Source organism: Carassius carassius, chromosome 45, assembly GCF_963082965.1.
Source record: "Carassius carassius chromosome 45, fCarCar2.1, whole genome shotgun sequence".
Taxonomy (NCBI): Eukaryota; Metazoa; Chordata; class Actinopteri; order Cypriniformes; family Cyprinidae; genus Carassius; species Carassius carassius.
In genome coordinates this window covers 17687345-17707786 of record NC_081799.1, presented here as the reverse complement: position 1 = coordinate 17707786, position 20442 = coordinate 17687345, and the positions used below count along the sequence as shown (strand labels likewise).

Here is a 20442-nt window from a genome sequence, read left to right as displayed (position 1 = left end):
GACCCTAGGCGAGATAAGACATTACCAAAGTAGATAAAAATAAAAATATTTTGCTTTTTGTTTTGTGTTGTGCTGTTGTTTGTTTTGTTTTGTGCTGTGTTGTTTGTTTTGTTTTGCTTTTTGTTTTGTGCGGTGTTGTTTTTTGTTTTGTGTTGTGCTGTTGTTTGTTTTGTTTTGTGCTGTGTTGTTTGTTTTGTTTTGTTTCGGTGTTTTGTTGTAGTGCGTTTTTTTTTTTTTTTTTTTTACTTTGTTGTGGTCCTGGCTTACTTAGTGCCCTATTTGAGATAAGACATGAACAAATTAAAAAAAGTGGTGTAGCATTGCTTATTTCTGTTTTATTCATTCAATTTTGTTGTATTATGTTTTTTATGCCTAGACTGCTTATGCCTGTTTCGGCATGTTATGTGAAAACTACTCAAACTATGTGGCCTCCTAAGAGCGTATATGCTGTTCAATGTTATTGTGCCTTTTTAAGTGCAAGAAAAAAGCCTGCATTTAGCTTCTTATCTCAAGCTTCATTATGATAATAAATAATCATCATTACACCGTGGAAAATTCAACATTCTGAAAGAAAGAGTGTGAGACTGAGAGAGAAAGAGAGTAAGTTGACCCGCCAGCAAAGATCTCTGTGAAGAGAGCTAATCACTCTAGCAGCCGTTTACGGAGTGCCGTGGAAGTTCGACAAATTTGGAAGTCAGTATTGATTTGACGTAATTGTGCACTAATTTTAGCGGGCCGGAGTCTGCAGAGGCTCAATGTGGCCAAGTGCTGAGAAGAGAGAAGGTTAGTGGCAGCTCAGATTAATGAGTTTGGATCCAATGGTGGATGAATCTGAGATCATTAAACTGTCTATATATGCAGGCATGTAGGTTGTGAATCTGTTTATGTAGGAAATCACCTAGCAGTCTCTTTTTGGATGCATGTTTTTCTGGCACATTTAGCCTTGGTTCACGTGGATGATTTAGGTTTGAATCTACAGCGAGCGCCAATCCTTTCCCTCCTTAATAATTTCCTGCCATTCTAAGTCTAACAAAAGAGACAAAATGAAACTAAAACAGAAGTAAAATAAACTTGAGGGTCAAATATGTTTGAAGGCTGGTCGTCTGTTTGGAGGGCGATGCAGGTCATGAAGAACTGATGGAGTTTTCTGACTCTGCTCTCAGCAGTGCCAAGTCTGTGCTCCCCCACAGAAGCAAGAGCTATTTATAAGTGCTTCCCCAACCCTTCTCAATCCCTGTTCCGGCTGGACCGTCAGGGAATAATGCTGTTTAAACTGGCATGCTTTTGATGCCACCAGATGTGTGTTGTACGGTTCAAAGGGGAGGAACTGACTGTGTTTGTGTGTACATGTGTGTTTAGTGTAAAATGTAATGTAGGGGAAACTGGGGCTAGTTATCACACTTTTTATTTAATGTTTCTTAGATTAGGTTGTGTCTGTATAGATGTGTGCAGTAAAGAAAAAAGAAGTTCAGAAGTTTTTTTTTTATGTTTTTCAAAAAAGTATCTTATGCTTAACAAGGCTGCATTTGATCAATAATACATTACACCTTGTGAAACATTATGAAAATTTTAAGTGACTTTTCTATTTGAATATATTTTAAAATGTAATTTATTCCTGTGATGGCAAAGCTAAATTTTCATCAGCCGTTAGCTACAGTCTTTATTATGACATGATTTTCAGAAATCATTCTAATATGCTGATTTGCTGCCCAAGACACATTTCTTATTCAATATTGAAAACAGTTGCATTGCTTAATATTTTTATTGGAAACTAAAAATGCTCAAAATGATCAATTTTTCTATACTGTCACTTTTGATTAATTTAATGCATCTTTGCTGAATAAAATGAATCATTTCTTTACAAAAAGAAAAGATAGTGTAACTTTTGTGACAGCTTTTCGTGCATGACAGGTGTATGTTTTGTATATTTGAAGGGAATGATGTCTGTGAGACTGTTTGCATGACTTTGTGTGTATGTCCCACAGCATGATAATGCCAGATGCCCTGGCCATCAGATTGAGCTGGGAGCAGAGTAAGAGAAGAGTAGATAATCTATGCTGAGCTGTGACGGTATCCGCAAAGTAACACACGCCGCTTCTAGGCAGCCCTTACAGTCTCTTAACCTCCTGGCTGTGCTCTGTCTGGTTCAAAGCTCTGAGAGTTAAAAAATTGACATTGGTTCCTGCTAGATTTCAGGGGTAGACGTGGACCCGTGCCGAGAGAGAGAAAGAGAGGCAAGTTTAATTGCTCCATCTGCAAGAGGACTGCAGAACTTGGCCCCGCCTGGGCCGATCCAGATGTTTTCCGGCAAGAAACATCTGAAAATGTTTAATTTCTTTCCCATAGGAGTGAAAAGTCTGTTACATGTTGGATATTTACAGTGGCAAATGCCCTGTTCCATCCATCAAGGCCGGCAGTCTCAGGGCTGCAGATTTACAGCTTTTATTTGATGTTCCGCTGCTGGAAGACCAAACACACAACACTTGTGAACATGTAAACAGCACAGGAGTTCAACATTTTCTTAATGGATAAAAGCAATTCTGTTGATTCAGACCACATTGTTTTTGGGTGTGGGGTACTGCCGTTTTGGTGAAGCTCAGAAAGATTGACATTTGCAGGAGCTATTCAAGTCACTGTGCTGTAGTATTTTGAAGAACCCTGGAGGATCACGTCATGTCAAAATTACCATAATTACAAGTTCCCATCTTTTAAAAACCGCTCGCATCTTCGTAAAACTTTTAATTAAAACCTAGAAACTACATTTTATTGACTTTCTTACGTGACTGTTACGAACTTTTAATGTCTAGAAGGTATTTCGCAACACTTATTTTGAAACCACTGCTGATGTCTGAGTAGGATGGAATAAACACATGACACACTCGATTTGATGAATTAAAACTGGAATTTATTTCAAAAAGCCGAAGCCACTAGATCCAGTTCGTGAATGTTAAATGTAGTGCGCTATGTACAGCCTCAAGAGTAGAAAACAGTTTAAAATAAATTGTGAGTAAGAGAACATAAAGTGGCGCCAAAGAAACGAACAGAGTATAACAAAACAATCCTTATGCTAATCCTAAACCTAAACAAAGAAAAATGAGAAAAGAAAACCGAGATCTTCAGTGCATGCGGGCACTTAAATAAACTAGCTAAATAACAAAACATACAGGGAGTGGCGCTCACTCCTAACCTAGTGTGTCTAACAAGTTACCACTACGGGCGTTATGTATACCGCGGCATACTAACCTGACATTCTCTTACCAAAAGAGCAGCTTATAGGCAACCTCGTGGTGTTGAACTTGAACACACAGTTCTCAGTTTTGCTATCTCAAAAGTAAACAAGTCAAGTTCCAAAGAACAGATGAACAGAGCGACACATACATATCTCACTAACTTATCGAGTACAGGATTTCACATAGTTCTTAGTTTAAAATAAAAAAAACAAGCGAGTCGTGATCAGAATGGTGAAGGTGAACAGAGCCACATACAGAGCGCTCAAAACGCTGCGAGAGAGAGAGCGAGCATGAATGAACAGGTCGTTCTTTTGAAGTCATCTGGCAAACTCTGATTGGTTCCCAGACGCCGCCCCTAATGAGGGAATGATGAGTGACATACTGCTAGGCCAATCACAGCAGAGTGAAGACTAAAAACACAGAGAGAAGATAATGAGCACCAATCATTCACACGTGCAAAGCACACTAGCGTGTCGCTAGTCTCTAGACTAAATGAAAACAAAACCCACGTGGAACGTAACACCTCCCCCCTTAAGAATCAACTATATGGGCTCAAATAAACATATAGTTGTTTAAATACTTACGCTCAAATACCACAATAGGCAACCCTTGATAGTGCGTCAGCGATCACATTCTCGACACCCTTCTTATGCTTAATCACTAAATTATAACCCTGTACAATCAGAGACCAGCGCATCAAGTGCTGATTCTGATTATACATGCGCGACAGAAATACTAACGGGTTGTGATCAGTGAACACAGTAACAGGAAAATTACTCGAGCCGACATATACATCGAAATACTGGAGAGCCATTAACAGTGCTAATGCTTCTTTTTCGATCGTCGAATAATTTAACTGATGTTTGTTAAATTTCCGCTAAAAATAACAGACCGGGTGATCGATCTCATCCTCACCGGTCTGAATCAAAACGGCTCCAGCGCCAACAGAACTCGCATCTACGTCGAGTTTAAAAGCAGAGTCAAATTTCGGTGCGGCTAAAACAGGTGCATTACACAGAAGATCCTTGATCGTACTAAAAGCATACTGACAATCTTCTGACCATCGTAACCTACGGGATGGACTAAGAAGCGAAGTCAACGGATGTGCAACAGTTGAAAAATTCTGGCAAAAGCCACGATAATAGCCAGCCATCCCTAAGAATCGACGGAGCTCTCGTCGGGTGGTTGGAACAGGGAACTCGGCTATAGCCGTAACCTTAGCTTCTAAAGGGCGCACTTCACCTTGACCAACTTCCTTCCCAAGATACGTGATAGTGGCCTGTCCAAACTCGCATTTGGCTAAATTTAAAGTCAGTGAAGCTTTCTCAAGACGCTCAAAAACTGTGCAATGACGAAACGTGTTCTTCCCAGTCGGTCGAATTAACTACTAAATCATCTAAGTACGCATTGCACTTAGGTACTCCAGACAACACAAGATTAATGAGTCACTGAAAGGTGGCCGGTGCATTACGCATGCCGAAAGCCATTACGGAGTATTGGAGAAAACTATCAGGGGTGACAAAGGCTGAAATGTCAGAAGCGCGACTTGTAAGAGGAACTTGCCAGTAACCTTTTAACAGGTCTAACTTACTGACATAACGCGCTGAACCGAGATTGTCGACGCAATCTTCCATGCGCGGCAAAGGGTAACAATCGGGAACAGTCCTATTTTCCGATAGTCAGTGCAGAATCGCGCGGTACCATCACTCTTCGGCACTAATAAGCATGGCGAACTCCAGGGACTCTTACAGAACTGAGCGAGACTATGCTCTAATAGATACTCCACCTCACTTCGCATTACATCTCGTTTCGCCGCATTTACACGGTACGCGTGCTGTTTAATCGGAGCAGCATCACCCACATTGATGTCGTGCTCCAGAACTGTAGTGCGAGAAGGTACATCATTAAACAAAGCAGGGAAACTGTTAATCAACTGCATAATATCACATCCTTGTCGTTCCGATAGATGAGATACATGAGATGGAAGATCAGATAATACCTCAGAATTCTGGAGTCGAGCACATTGTTGATGAGTATGACGTAAAACTATTCCATCATCCTCTGGATCGATGATCTCAGCAGCAGCACAAGCGAGCACAGGAGATGACACAGGAGATGACGCTGGAACAGTGATCTCTATAGGTGAAACATTCTGGACAGCTTCTCTTTTGTGAAAAGGCTTTAACATATTCAAGTGACACACACGAGTCTTCCTTCTCCTATCTGGAGTTCTGATCACGTAATCGGTAGTACTAAGTTTTCTAACGACCTCGTATGGTCCAGAAAATCATGCTGATAAAGCAGACCCTATCATAGGTAGCAGAACCAACACCGAATCGCCCTCATTAAAGGTACGCTGTACAGATTTACGATCGTAGTAATGTTTCATTTTTCCCTGTGCCACTTCAAGTGACTCTCTGGCCACAGAACAAGCTTGATGCAAACGCTCACGGAATTTACTCACATAATCCAGCACGTTCATTTTCGGGCTAGACTCAACAGACAGCAGGTTCTCTTTGAGCATTTTCAAAGGACCTCTAACAGTGTGACCGAATACTAATTCAGCAGGACTGAATCCGAGACTTTCCTGAACTGCTTCCCTAATCGCAAATAAAAGTAATGGTACACCTTCATCCCACTCTTTACCTGTTTGCATACAGTATTTTCGAAGCATTGACTTTAACATTTGGTGGAAACGTTCGAGTGCCCCCTGGCTTTCAGCGTGATAGGCACTGGCGATCCTATGTGACACATTTAAACTGGACAACACTTGAGTAAAAAGTTTTGACAAAAAGTTAGTGCCTTGATCTGTCTGCACAATTTTTGGTAAACCAAACGTAGAAAAAAATTTAACAAGTGCTCTAGTTACGACAGGTGCCGTAATCTTTCTCAAGGGAATCGCCTCAGGAAACCGGGTCGCAGTACACATCACTGTCAATAAAAATTGATTACCAGTCTTAGATTTAGGTAATGGACCGACACAATCAACAATGACATGCTCGAATTGTTCTCCAACCACCGGGATAGGAATGAGTGGAGCACACGGGATTACTTGGTTCGGTTTGCCGGTAATCTGACAAACGTGACAGGTGCGACCAAAATTGTGTGACATCAGCTTTTATTCTGGGCCAAAAGAAGTGCGTTAAAACTCGGTGATAAGTTTTCTTAATCCCTAAATGTCCTGCCAGATCATGATCGTGAGCTAACGACAAAATTTGTTGTCGGTAACATGAAGGAATCACGATCTGATACACAGTACTCCACTCAGCATCATCTGCTATCTCTGAACACCACTTGCGCATCAGTAACCCGTTCTCAACAAAATATGCAGCTTTTCTCTCTCGAGCTTTCTCTGGGGAAACAGCAGCAGCAAAACATTTCTGAAGACTTTTATCCTGCTTTTGAGCAACAATAATTCTCTCACGCGTCACATGCATTTTTTCACACGGAATATCTTGAACAAGCACATTTTCAACAGTTTTACTCTCCTCAGGCAAAACATCATCAATAAAAACAGGTGCAATAAAAGATGCAGCTAAATCATCAGCATCTATTTTACGAGCTTGAGCCCGCGTAACTACACAAGTTGAAAAGGTTTCAGGATATGACTGTGATAATTCATCAGGCTGTATGGGTGCAACTGGATTGTCAAGGACTTCCAACAAAGGCATAATTCTCCCACCGGCTAAATCATTGCCTAAGATAACTTGTACCCCACTCACAGGTAGGCGTTCACGAACAGCTACTTTCACAAAGCCCGTGCACAGTTCTGATTCTAAGTGAATTCGATGTAACGGAACCTGAACGAGACCCATCTCTATGCCCTGCACTAGGACATTACTGCCACAGAAGGTTTGTTCAGAGAACGGCAGTACATCTCCACTAATAAAGGACTGCATAGCCCCTGTATCACGGAGCATCTGAACTCGAATTCGTTCCTCAGGATTTCCCGTAACGGAAATTAACCCTTCCATCAGAAAAGGTGCATAACTGGAATCAGGCTTGTCATTACACTCGATCTTTTTAGAATCAATCCGTTTCACAAAACCAGCAATCTTAGGTGCAGAACTCGACTGTTTTCGTTACAGCACAATACAATCAGCGATTAAATGGCCAGGTTTGTGACAATAAAAACATTCTCGATCCTCCTTGGACTTAAAAGGAACTGGTTTCGGTCGAGACGGACTACTCGAACTCACTTGGACAGCAGTCTTCTCAGAACATACTGAAGTAAACACATTTTTATGCGTCAAGGAAAACTCATCTGCCAAGACAGAGGCTTGAGATAAAGACGTGACTTTTTGTTCATTCAAGTAAACGACAACACGCTCAGGAATACAATTCTTAAATTCTTCTAAAAGAATAAGTTCTCGCATGTCTTTAAAATCATTTACTTTGCTAGATGTGCACCACTTATCAAACAAAATTCCTTTCTCCCTTGCAAATTCAACAAAAGTCTGGCTGAAGTGTTTTTTGTGACTTCTAAAACGCTGTCGGTAGGCTTCTGGTACAAGTTCATATGCGCGTAATATCGCAACTTTCACTAGCTCATAATTCAAGCTATCCTCTAAGGAAAGTGTAGCACAAACATCTTGAGCTTTACCGGTTAACTTGCACTGTAATAGTAGAGGCCAAACCTCTTTAGGCCAATGGAGCGTAGATGCAATCCGCTCAAATACACTAAAGTAAGAATCAACTTCTGTTTCTCGGAACTGTGGTACTAGTGAAATGTGTCTACTGACCTCAAAAGTGGTCCCCGCCGTGCCAGCATCAGCAGTCTGCGAGGGTTGCGTAACCGGAATAGGTGTCCTATTAGCTGCACTCAGCTCAAGTTCACGCAGCTTAATCTGTGTCTCCGCCTCGATTTCGAGCCTGCGGATTTCAAGTCGGTATTTCAGATCTGCCTCAATTCGACGGCTTTCCGCCCGTTCGTGTGCCTCCATTTGCACTCGCGCTAAACGAACTTTCAGTCGCGCATCACCTCTTTCAGACTCATCTGAGCCAGGAGAAAAAGGATCGGAAAGCGGCAAAACAGCCTTGGCTTCAGAGTCCTCCACCTCAGCCGTTTCGCTCCGCTTCTCCTCACCAGGGCGACCGTCAGAATCGGAGATACCTTCACCGACACCTGCGGACTATTTTAGAACACCTAATTCCACCAACCCCTGAGATACAGCAGACCTAACCTCTAGTTTACGCAGTTGCTTCGAGACAGCAAGTTTATAGTGAGCAGCGATCAGTACCAGATCCTCTTTCCTGCATTTACTAAGTTGTTCTTCTGTGGGTGCGCTAACAAAAGTATCCAAGTCAAAGTCAGCCATACTTATTCCTATCAAATCACTAATATACTCAACCAGCCCATCCGCTCACTAGGCTACATCACGAACATCGACTCTAACGAAAAGTTCTGTCATGGTCATTCCACCACTCACGCCAGCAGTAAATATTCCAAATAATAACTCTGGAAAAAATATGAATATTAATATCAATATTTAAATCCTGGATGAGCCCCCATTAAATGTTACAAACTTTTAATGTCTAGTTGGTATTTCGCAACACTTATTTTGAAACCACTGCTGATGTCTGAGTAGGATGGAATAAACACATGACACACTCGATTTGATGAATTAAAACTGGAATTTATTTCAAAAAGCCGAAGCCACTAGATCCAGTTCGTGAATGTTAAATGTAGTGCGCTATGTACAGACTCAAGAGTAGAAAACAGTTTAAAAAAAAATTGTGAGTAAGAGAACATAAAGTGGCGCCAAAGAAACGAACAGAGTATAACAAAACAATCCTTATGCTGATCCTAAACCTAAACAAAGAAAAATGTGAAAAGAAAACCGAGATCTTCAGTGCATGCGGGCACTTAAATAAACTAGCTAAATAACAAAACATACAGGGAGTGCCACTCACTCCTAACCTAGTGTGTCTAACAAGTTACCACTACGGGCGTTATGTATACCGCGGAATACTAACCTGACATTCTCTTACCAAAAGAGCAGCTTATAGGCAACCTCGTGGTGTTGAACTTGAACACACAGTTCTCAGTTTTGCTATCTCAAAAGTAAACAAGTCAAGTTCCAAAGAACAGATGAACAGAGCGACACATACATATCTCACTAACTTATCGAGTACAGGATTTCACATAGTTCTTAGTTTAAAAAAAAAAACAAGCGAGTCGTGATCAGAATGGTGAAGGTGAACAGAGCCGCATACAGAGCGCTCAAAACGCTGCGAGAGAGAGAGCGAGCATGAATGAACAGGTCGTTCTTTTGAAGTCATCTGGCAAACTCTGATTGGTTCCCAGACGCCGCCCCTAATGAGGGAATGATGAGTGACATACTGCTAGGCCAATCACAGCAGAGTGAAGACTAAAAACACAGAGAGAAGATAATGAGCACCAATCATTCACACGTGCAAAGCACACTAGCGTGTCGCTAGTCTCTAGACTAAATGTAAACAAAACCCACGTGGAACGTAACAGTGACCATTTTGATGTCATGTAAAAACAACTGAAATGTCGATAAACCCGAGTTTTAAGAACTCTTTCAAGTTCTGAGTACCAGAATGGTGAAAAACCTTGAGTTATAATGTATTTAGAATATTAGAGCATTTTAATTGATATTTAGTTCTATTTTAATTTGTCTTATAGTTGTCGATAGTTTTTATGCCATTATTGTTAGTTTTTCAGATTTTTTCAATTTGAGCTTTTATTTGAATTTAGTTATTTTTATTGTTAATGTAATAACTAGTATCTACTGTAGTAATGTTTGAAGTTTTATAATTAGCAAAGTTTACTATAGTATAGTGATATAAGTGGAACTTGTAAAATGTTATTATATGTTATTATTTTTACAATTTTTAATTTTTAGTTGTTATATTATTTTTATATATTATAATGGTATTTTTTAAATATTTGATCTATGGTGTAATGATATTCTAGTGGTATTTGCAAAAAAAATAAAATTATTAAATATTTTTAATAGTTTTACTTCATGGAAACAAATTTTAGTTTAATTTCAGTTGTTCTTTTAATTTAATAAATTTTTTTAAATAATATTTTTTATAATTAATTGTATATTCTTTATATTAATTAATTTTATATTTTATATTCTTTATTATAATAGTTTATAATTTGTATTAATATTCAATATTATTTTTATAGTGGTAAACAATAACAAACATATAATTTTGGTTTTCCTATCGAATTATAACTCATAACACATACTCATCTCAATGTCCTGGATTTTTACAGGTCTTTGCTCCAGCTGTTAAAATGTAGAACTTGGGTTAAGCTAGGTGAAGATTTGGTTCAGTTTTTAGCAGCTCCTAAATTACTGTATACAGGCTGTACTGATTTGGGTCCTTGTTTCCTGTCAGGTTTGACCCAGTTTGTTAGATTTGGCCCAGTTGGGCCAGACTGCATGCTGGTTCTACAGCACATTGTCATCAGCATGCTGTCATTATCAGAGACATACAGTACAGTGGGAAAGTGCTGCCATGGCATTTTATAATTTCTATATGCGGTTCACCACACCCTACTGAAGACAATCACTTTGATGTGTCGATCCAAGACATTTCTCCTGCCTTTGGTTGTCACACTGATAAATGCAGTTCTCAGCAGCTTAAGAAGTGTTATATTGGGTGGAAATACTGTTTCTGTACTGTTGCAAAACTTAGTGAACTGCCTACAGAAGCAGTATTGGTTCCAACTCCAAAGCTGTCCCAAAAGGTAGGCAACCTAATTATGCTGCCTCACAAAATACTCATTTTAGCCAAAAATCATACCCATTTTGGAGCAAGCAGTCCCAGAATGCAGTGCGACAAGCCCCAATATGATATTTTATCCACTATATTAACTTAATATAATTTTTCGTACTTTGCATTTTGATGTTGTGATGCCTGAATTTTCTTATAGCATTTAAAACAATTTATTTTAATGCTATATTTTACGTTTATTTAGACAAAATAATAAAAAACTTGAATATCTCCCATTTATTGGTTACCATAATTCTTCTTGATATCAGTGCATCCTTGCATGAAAAAATGTTTTAAAATTCCAGTGTAATTAAAATTAATAATCACACCCAGTATTTATGTACACTGTTTTATTCTTTTTGATTATTGGAGAATCACCCTTTTAACTTAGCAACCTGTTATCATCACATGTATCGAAATCAATAGTAAAATAACATTATGTTGACAAGATGGTTGACAACAGGGTAGTTTTTGGTCGTACCGTAAGAGAAGGCAGTTGGATGATGTTATCATAATCTGGCCAGAATCACCACAGCTGTGTGTATTCAGATTAAGAGAGGTCAGTGTCTTTATTAGAGCTGTGTAAACTGAAGAGCCTATACTGACTACCTTTCCCTCTTCTCTCATACTTTCTCACTCTTCCTTTCATATATATATATATATTTATTTATTTATTTATTTATTTTTAATGAAATAATGAAATAATTATTTTATTGAACTAGTTAATTATTTATTATTATTTATATTTATATTATTTCTGTAATTAATTCCTATAATCCCACAGGGGACGTTATCAAAGGTTAACACGTTTTTCATGTTGCATGTTATCATTGAAGCTCAAGTAGGAACCTTTATTGTTAAATATTATGAGTATTTTTAATCTGCTTTGCCTTCTATTGACATCCGTTAAGACCGTGATTGTTCATCTTTCGCCAAATTGACAGTTAGATTAAGTTAGTGGGCGGCACCTCAGTGACTGAGGCCACCATTCTGAAAATCATCTATCTTCAGGAAATGATAAAAGCCTCTCCTTGCAGTGGGAGCCGTAACCCAGATACAGTATGTAATTTGCCCATACATACTCGTCTGCAGCACTCTATATTAAGGCCAAAAGTTCTTCTCATTATCAGATTCCCTCATTACCTGTTTCTGTCATCTCATGCTCACAGGGGTTTGGATTTATACTTGATAATTACCTTCTATATAAAGCGAACCAGAAATGGTCCCAGCGTATACACCTAAAGCATGCCCCCAAAATGCCTCGACCCAGCACTTGGAAAAATATCGCACGCGTCAAAACATAAATGATTTACCGTGTGTGAATGGAAAGGGTCATGGTTATGTACACTTAGCTGTTTTATTTAGGTCGAATAGGTGGTAAGTGAGTTCAAAATCTCTTTTTCTAGGCTGTTTTCCATATGGCCATCTTTAATGGACTCGTCATTGCTGCTAATGTATGCAAATTTCAACCTGGTTGCTAATGCTGTTACCATGCCTGCAGTTCCAAGCACATGCAATTCAGTTATTCTGTTTTTTTTTCCTCATTGTTTCAGATTGACGTCTTGAGTAAAAGAAGTAAAGAATCAGAGGCTGCTTTCCTCAGCGTGTACAAGAGATTAATCGATGTCCCAGGTATGTCTCGGCTCGCTCTGAGCTGGCTGCTCACACACACACACACACACACACACACACACATACACACTGCTGTAGTGTTTCACTGAGGCGAGAATACTGTAAACACATCAGTCATATTTATGAGACCTCCATCTCTAGTGTCTAAAACACACACACATGCATGCGCACAGGTCGTCTTAATGACTTCTATGGCTTTAGAGACCCACTCCGTTCCAAACCCCATACACGGAGGAACTTGGATTCTAAAAAAAATCTGCTTTCATTGCCCCGACAAACACCTTTTAATCTTCTGAATTGGCTTTCTAACAGTAAGATAATGGCCTCTGGATCCTCAGTTTTTATATGGTAATGTTCTGACGCACTGATCTATAATAAGTTAATGGTGCCGCAAAGGTTCATGTGACATCCCAAAGCATCTTTAGTGAAGTTCACCACAAGCGAGTGTGGATAATGTATCAAACCCCTGTTAAGCAAGTGTGACTGTGGAGTGTGGTGAGAGACGACTTCTGGCTGAACTAAACTTCAGCTTGGGGAACCTTCAGACCTCCCTCAGATACACACACACATCTAGCTGTGTAGCTCCGCCCACATCTGCTGAGCGACAAGGAGGCAGACAGACAGACAGTGCTGCCTGGGCCTGTTGGAGCAGGTTAGACTGTCTGCCTGCACAACTACTTAATACATCCCTAAATTACCACAATGCTTGCGGTCTGGAGATCCCGGGCCAACACAACGGCATATCTGTGTTTATGGAAATGTGCGCAAGTGCGTTTGATTACCTTTTTTTTTTAAAAGTGACGTGACGTGACATTCAGCCAAGTATGGTGACCCATACTCAGAATTCATGCTCTGCATTTAACCCATCCAAAGTGCACACACACACAGCAGTGAACACACACAAACCTTGAACACACACCCGGAGCAATGGGCAGCCATTTATGTTGCGGTGCCCAGGGAGCAGTTTGGGGTTCGGTGCCTTGCTCAAGGGCACCTAAGTCATGGTATTGCCAGCCTGAGACTCAAACCCACAACCCTAGGGTTAGGAGTCAAACTCTCTAACCACTAGGCCACGACTTCCCCTTTTATTAGGGATGTTCATTTTAACCGGTTAACCGACCGTCAAGAATTTTGACCGATTAATGCAATCAGTAAAATGATTTAAAAAGTAATTTATTTATTTTCAGTAATTTATCAAAATATTTAGAAAGGTTTGCTGCATGGTTAAAATATGCTACACATATAAAATGTTTTTTTAGAGAAAAGAAAACATAGGCCTAATACGCGTATTACAAATTGTATTTTATTTTTTCATTCAATAATATGCCTAATGCTGACGCAAAATGTTTACAAACATTATAATAAACACTGTAAACAAAGTTAGGCTACTTAAGTTCCCCTCATTCAACAAAAAAATCCTTTCAATTAACAGTAGGCCTATTTAGATAAGAACAAGAATTAAAAATATGCCTTTAACAAGCTATAGCAATAAAAACGATGCGCCAAAACAAATTAATTTATTCTAAAACGAAATTGAAACAAACTTTGGGTGTCTCATTCGACAAATTCAAATGTTTCCGTATTCGCAATGTATTTGAATGCCAAATTATTATTTATTAAGCAGCACTTCACTCGCGTTAACAATTACCGGCACAGATTTTATTAAATATTTAAACTGAGCAGTGTATTTTTTCTCCCCCATATGTTTGACTGACTGTTAACAGTTAATAATTGGTTAATGAGCATTGGTTTTTGGTTAGGAAAAATAACCGAAATGAACATCTCTATTTTTTAGTAAGTATTTGAGAGGGAGCTGTATATGTGTGTGTGTGTGTGTGTGTGTGTGTTGCAGGATGTTGGAGTGGGAGGTCTAGTCTGAGAATGTCTTTTTCTATCTGTGAAATCTGGAGCTTGTCCAGTCTTGTCTATGTGTCTGTGAATGTGATCACAGCTTGACAAATTATCTTGTGATAGTTACACTGGTACACTGTGTAGGTCTCCGTGTGTGTGAGCATTGTGGTGTGTGTTAGCGGTAATGTTTGGAAGTGTTTCAGGCAACTTAATGCCAATATTTAACTTATTCAAAAGACTATGCTGTATATACAATACATTGTAAATGTTAAATTATACTGTGTATAAATGTGAGAAGATATATCTGTGTTTCCTGTTTACACCCACAAGATGTCAAAACATTGCCCTGATAATCACTAACTCAGCCATTGTGAATTCAGGAGAGATTCAGGAGTATTCTGTTCACACTGTAACAATAATTTAAAGGATTCACTCCTGCTTTTAAACACAGTTGTTCCTTTTACCTTAGGGTTCAACCTTAGGATTATTTTAATATTTTTCATTGAATTCTTTTTTTTTTGCTTTTAGAGGCTGAATGTGTCTCATAGATGCTATGATAGATTTTAAAGCATCTGTATGTTCCCACTTGTCCTTTAGTTTCTTTCAGTGACTTCAGTTTAGCTTCAGACGACAACCTAACCGAAAGGATTGTGCTTGTGGTAATGTGTTGTACATCAAATGACACGCATCCAAATTGATGTGCCTGTGTAAATCAGATTTGAATTGGCTGGTCATTTCAGTCACATGACAGTCACGTTCAGAATTGAGTGACACTCATGGCCGCCCGTCGAGCCGAGTTGAGCTGAAATGGCAGTTGCCACGACTACAAAAGGGAACACACTATGACAGCATATCATTCAGACTTCCTCTTGCAGTTTTTAGATATGACACACTCTCACGCACCACACATGCACATCACACATAACACACCCCATCAGCGTTTCCTGTACCTTTAGATGAGAATACAGAGAGTGGGAGGGATGTGCGCCGAAAACTTCGATATCGACTGTAACTTCACATAGAACATGTACAGGAATGACATGTTTTATTTGACACTCCTCTCCGTCAGCTTTTCCTTCTCTAATTTTACTCTCACACTCTGTCTCTTTCACTCTCATGTTCTGCAGGGGCTAATAAAATAGTTTGATTACATAATTAACTTGGCAGTCTCATTAAGGAAAATCAACGGGAACAGGGCCATAATTAGTCATATAGCAATTAGCATTTGAGGGGGACAGACTGTGATAAAAAAGCGTATGTGTGTGTGTCAGAATGTCTTAGTCCTTCAGTGCGGAGGGCTGGCCTTGGTCCCACAGCACTGCTGCGTTCTACCCCCCTTTCACTTAGCATCGCCTTCCCTTTATGAAAGCAACAAATTAACACCCTGCCAAATATGAATTAGTATAACTTCTTTTACAACCTGCTAATCTGAAATTTCTGCAGCTGGTGATTGTTGCCGGCATTTGAATGAATCAACAGATTTGTCAATCTATTTATTTATCATTTGATAAGAAATAATAAATTATTATTTTTATTGATTTAAAAAAATAAAACATTAATATATTTACTGAATGCAGGTTTATTGTGGTTGTTGCACAGATGTCAGATAATTTTTAACCTTTAAAAGAGATGTTTTTTTTTTTTTTTTGAATATTCAGTAAATATTGTGTAAAATGAATGTGTATTTAATTTTAGTGTGCATAATTTTATTATAATTATTATTTAGTGCAATAATTTAGTGTGTTGTTGTTTTTAATTACAATTGTTAGTGCCTTGCTTTGGCAGCAAATTGTGATTACTATGGTACATGTCCAGAAAACAATACTTGCGTGGTACCGTGATAACATCATGGCTCTTTTTGGTTCTTTTTTTTGTTAGTTTGATTTAATGGAGCAGAACTTAACCGGGGTGCTGGAGCACGGTGTGGATTTATTGGCGTGTTTTGGCTTGGTTTGTTTTTCTTGTTAACATTTTTAGCTGCGGTTGGCAATCCGCAAAAATGCAAAAACAGTTTTAGGTATTTAGTCGAGCTGCACAAAGACTGGCTCACACTGAATCGAACCTTTCACCTGCTCTGAATGCAGTACACGCGATGTTCTGACCCGTGTGTGTTTCAGATCCTGTCTCAGCTCTGGAGGCAGCTCAGCAACTCCAGGTGACTGCTCGGAAGATGCACGACTTGGAGACAGAAAACCAGAGGCTCAAAGATACACTACAAGAGTATGAACGTGAAATTGCAGAGGTTAAAAACCAAGGTAAACACAAGCTTCTTAATGCTGTTTTGACACATTTTCCACAGATTGAAATATGCAAAACTTCCATCGCCTATGAAACATATATTTTTTTGGTCACACTTTATTTTAAGGTCCAGTTCTTGCTATTAACAACCATTAACTACAACTTTTGCCTCAATAAACTCCTAATTTGCTGTTTGTTAATAGTTAGTAAAGTGGTTGTTAAGTTTTGGTATTGAGTAGCTTTAGGGATGTAGAATATGGTCATGCAGAATATGTGCTTTTTAAGTAGGCATGGGCGTTTTCCGCAAATATCACATTCGAATATTTGAGCTCACAAAAAACGAATATTTGAATATTCGTTTATTTAAATTAAGTTTAATGAGACAGACGTTATTTTTCAGCAACATTTATTGTTTCCATCATTTTGAACAAGCTTACACACAATAAGCTTGAACATTACACATCGTGTTTTGTAGCTGAAAACCTTTAACAATTTGTGCAAACAAACAAAAGTAGGCCTACAGATAAAAAAAAAAAAAAGTGAACAAAGAAAAAAAGTAAAGCAGCCTGCAGCAATTAGGCTATTGTAGAACGTAGCCTACACTTAACTTTGAAACTTTGAAACTGTCAGCAAATCTTTTTGGCTTTTTTTTCTATTGTTTTACATGTTCTTGTTAAGAAACACGGGCATGTAAACATGATCGGGGGAAAGTCGGCTCCTTAGTCTGTTAACAATAAGGCCGGCCGCGGAGAAAACTCGCTCTGACGGCACAGATGTTGGCGGGACTCACAAATAATGGTGTGCTAAGCGAATACGTTTTGTGAAGCGCTTCGTGTTTTCGTTTCACCACTGAATGGGATCCTCATCTGGTGGAATACATGGCTCCAGCAAGAACTGTTCCCACTCGTCTCGGCTGGACTCTCTGTAATCATCGCTGAAGAACTGACTCAGCCTTTTCCGACGAGTGAGCATTGCATCCTCTTCATCGTGGCGACTGCATCCGCAACACTCGCATCAAGGAAAATGTTCTGATAATGTTCTTTTCTTACTTCTCTCATGTTTTCATCGAGAGACCTGAGATGTTTGTGCCGAGGGTCTAGGGCAGATGCGAGAAGAGGAGTTTTCACTGCATTCTCCAAGTTAGCGGTGTTTATTCGTTGCTTGAGAGATGCCGCAACAATGTTCCTGAATTCGGTCACTTTCTGTGACTCTCCACGGCACATTTGAAGTACTGTAGAAGACCACAGTTCTTAGGGGCTGTTCACATATCGCGTCTTTTGCGCGCTCAAGTTCGTTATTTCCAATGTAGGCGCGCGGTATGCGCGCTCATAATGGAAGCGACGCGGTCGCGATGCGCACCGCATTGAGTTTAAAACATCTCAACTTTTCAGAATGCCGCAAGCGCACCGCAGGTCATGTGACAAGAACTAAGCATTCAGCTTCATCCTTTCCCATAACAACGTTGAAAGCTCAGCCAAGATGAAAAAGAAAAGTTTATTTAAATTATAATAACATTTTTACGGTATTACTTATTTTAATGTATTAATCATTCTGCCTACTTTTCACCATCAAATCCTAATGAATAAAATCAAGTTGTATTAAATACCTACATTACTTCCTGATAAATATTTGGTTGCACTCAAGATTGACACATAATGGAAGTTAAATGCTGTTTGTAACATTTTTATTTTGTAAAAGCAGGATTTATTTGTACCTAGCAAATTAAATGAGTTGCGCATATGTCATGTTGGCAGGCCACATAAGTGTATCCACATAGACAGGGCCCTATTTTTGTTCAAATGAGCTGTAGTCATCTGAGCTCTATTTCTGTCCCACTGCTGTTTCAGCCAGACATGTTTCTTTTTTTAATGTAAACAAGAGGGAGGAATTGCTCCCTCACCATCTGCGGAATTCCCCTAATCGAAACAGTTCAATAACGGCAGTATTTTATTTGTCCCGCATGAGCTGTAGGTGACGCCACATGCGACCTCTCTGTCGCAGACAAACATGTATGTGTACACACACAGGTGTGTTTCTGTCTTAGCGGGCCGCTAGGTAATCCTTCCTATTCTACACACTGATCTTTCTCAGGTCAGTGATCCTCCAGTCTCCCAGTGTTTAAAGTCCAGTTTAACATTTAAGGGTCTAAAAGGGCTCTTGTGGGACTGCTGCTCATTGATTATGTGTCAGCGCTGAAGTGCTGGAGTTTAAATCACCGCAGATGGCTGTGCAGGAGACGGAGAGAGGAGGAAAAAGCTCTCTATCAGGGATATTTTGTGTGGATGTGTGTGTGTAGGCATGTAAACACACATTTTTCTATCATGGGGGGACTTTCCCTTGACTTCAGTTGTTTTTTAACTGATCTAATGACATTTTCTATCCTCTTGCCCTCATTTATAAATAAACATAAATGTAACCCTCTTGATTTAGCATTTATTTACAATTAAATGAAAATACAATTTATTCACCTGGAACCGTTTCAAACTCAAATCACTTCCTAACAAAGAATAGGAACCAAGCAATTTCATAGAATGCGCTGGTTGCTCTTTTCCTTGCCATTACAATGAATTGTTATTTGAGATTTCAAGCCTCATAAATGATGAAAAAGCTCCAGTAATGTATGATAAAAGTGGTTCATATGACTTGTCTGTTGGATTTAAAGTCATAAAGTAGCTTTGGGTGAAAAACAGACTGCTATTTTTGACATTATTCACTGATAATATTCCCTCAAGTAAGCTGTTTCCTCGAGAATTGCACATTGAGTCTGATTTTCAGTGAAAAATGTCTTAAATTTCGGTTTGGTTTCACACAAAGTTGTCCCATGGCTTCAGAAGAATTGGAATATAGTCAAATTAACTTCTTTTATGGTGCTTTTGTGTCCTTTTGAAGCTTCAGTCCCCATTCATTGTAACTACCGCAGTCTTCATTTTTCCTTTTGTATTCTATGGTAGAAAAAAAGCTATATGGTTTTGGAACGACTTGAGGGTAAGTAAATGATGACAGCTTTGTCATTTTTGGGTGAATTGTTCCTTAAAGATATAATTTAGTATGTTTATTAAGTGGTTTTCCTCTTGGCCCATTTCAGGGTTTATTATCCTTGGGGGACACAGTGTAGACAAAACCTAAACCCCACACACCCTTAGGTCTTCACTGTCTTTCCTTTTCAAGCTTCTCTCTGTTTCTCTCCTACAGAAGTCACTATTAAAGCACTTAAAGAGAAGTTGGAGCAGTATGAGCGTTCTCTGCAGGCCAAGAATACAGAGGAAGCTCCCGATCACAACCAGGACTCATCAGGAAGAGAAGAGAGGGAAAGCAAAGGGGAAAACCTTCCTAACAACTATGCAGACAAGGAGAGGTTAGCCTGACCATTGCACAAATCCAATATGGCAATAATATTCATGATTGCGTTATGAATTCATAGGCTGTGTTTCAAAAACTAGCAAGCTGACTTCCTAGATAGCAATTTAGCGAGTTAGAAAATAAATTTTTCAGTTCTTAAGCAAAATTTTTGGGCATCATCAATTTGTTCAGCATTCAGTTCATGTTTATGAATTTTTAATTGTATTTTTCATGAATCATATGTGCCTTTGTAACTAAATTCTTTATACATAAAAAAAAAATAATAATAATTTCCCATTTTCATTTTGTTTAGTTTGATGCCTACAACTAAAACTTAAATAATAACTATAATAAGCTAATAAACACACCACAAAATTGTAACTAAAATGTCAAT

General features: G+C 38.9%; 1 protein-coding gene across 8 annotated transcripts in view; it reads left to right on the top strand.

Annotated features, from left to right (window-relative positions):
- The window catches only part of cux1a (cut-like homeobox 1a), a 131965-nt gene that overhangs the window by 62032 nt on the left and 49491 nt on the right, over positions 1 to 20442 (top strand). For all 8 annotated transcript variants that reach the window (XM_059539519.1, XM_059539525.1, XM_059539524.1 and 5 more), the window contains exons 4-6: positions 12542 to 12620; positions 16589 to 16726; positions 19902 to 20064. In XM_059539519.1, coding sequence (XP_059395502.1) covers positions 12542 to 12620; positions 16589 to 16726; positions 19902 to 20064 — 380 coding nt within the window. The remainder of the gene's footprint in view (positions 1 to 12541; positions 12621 to 16588; positions 16727 to 19901; positions 20065 to 20442) is intronic.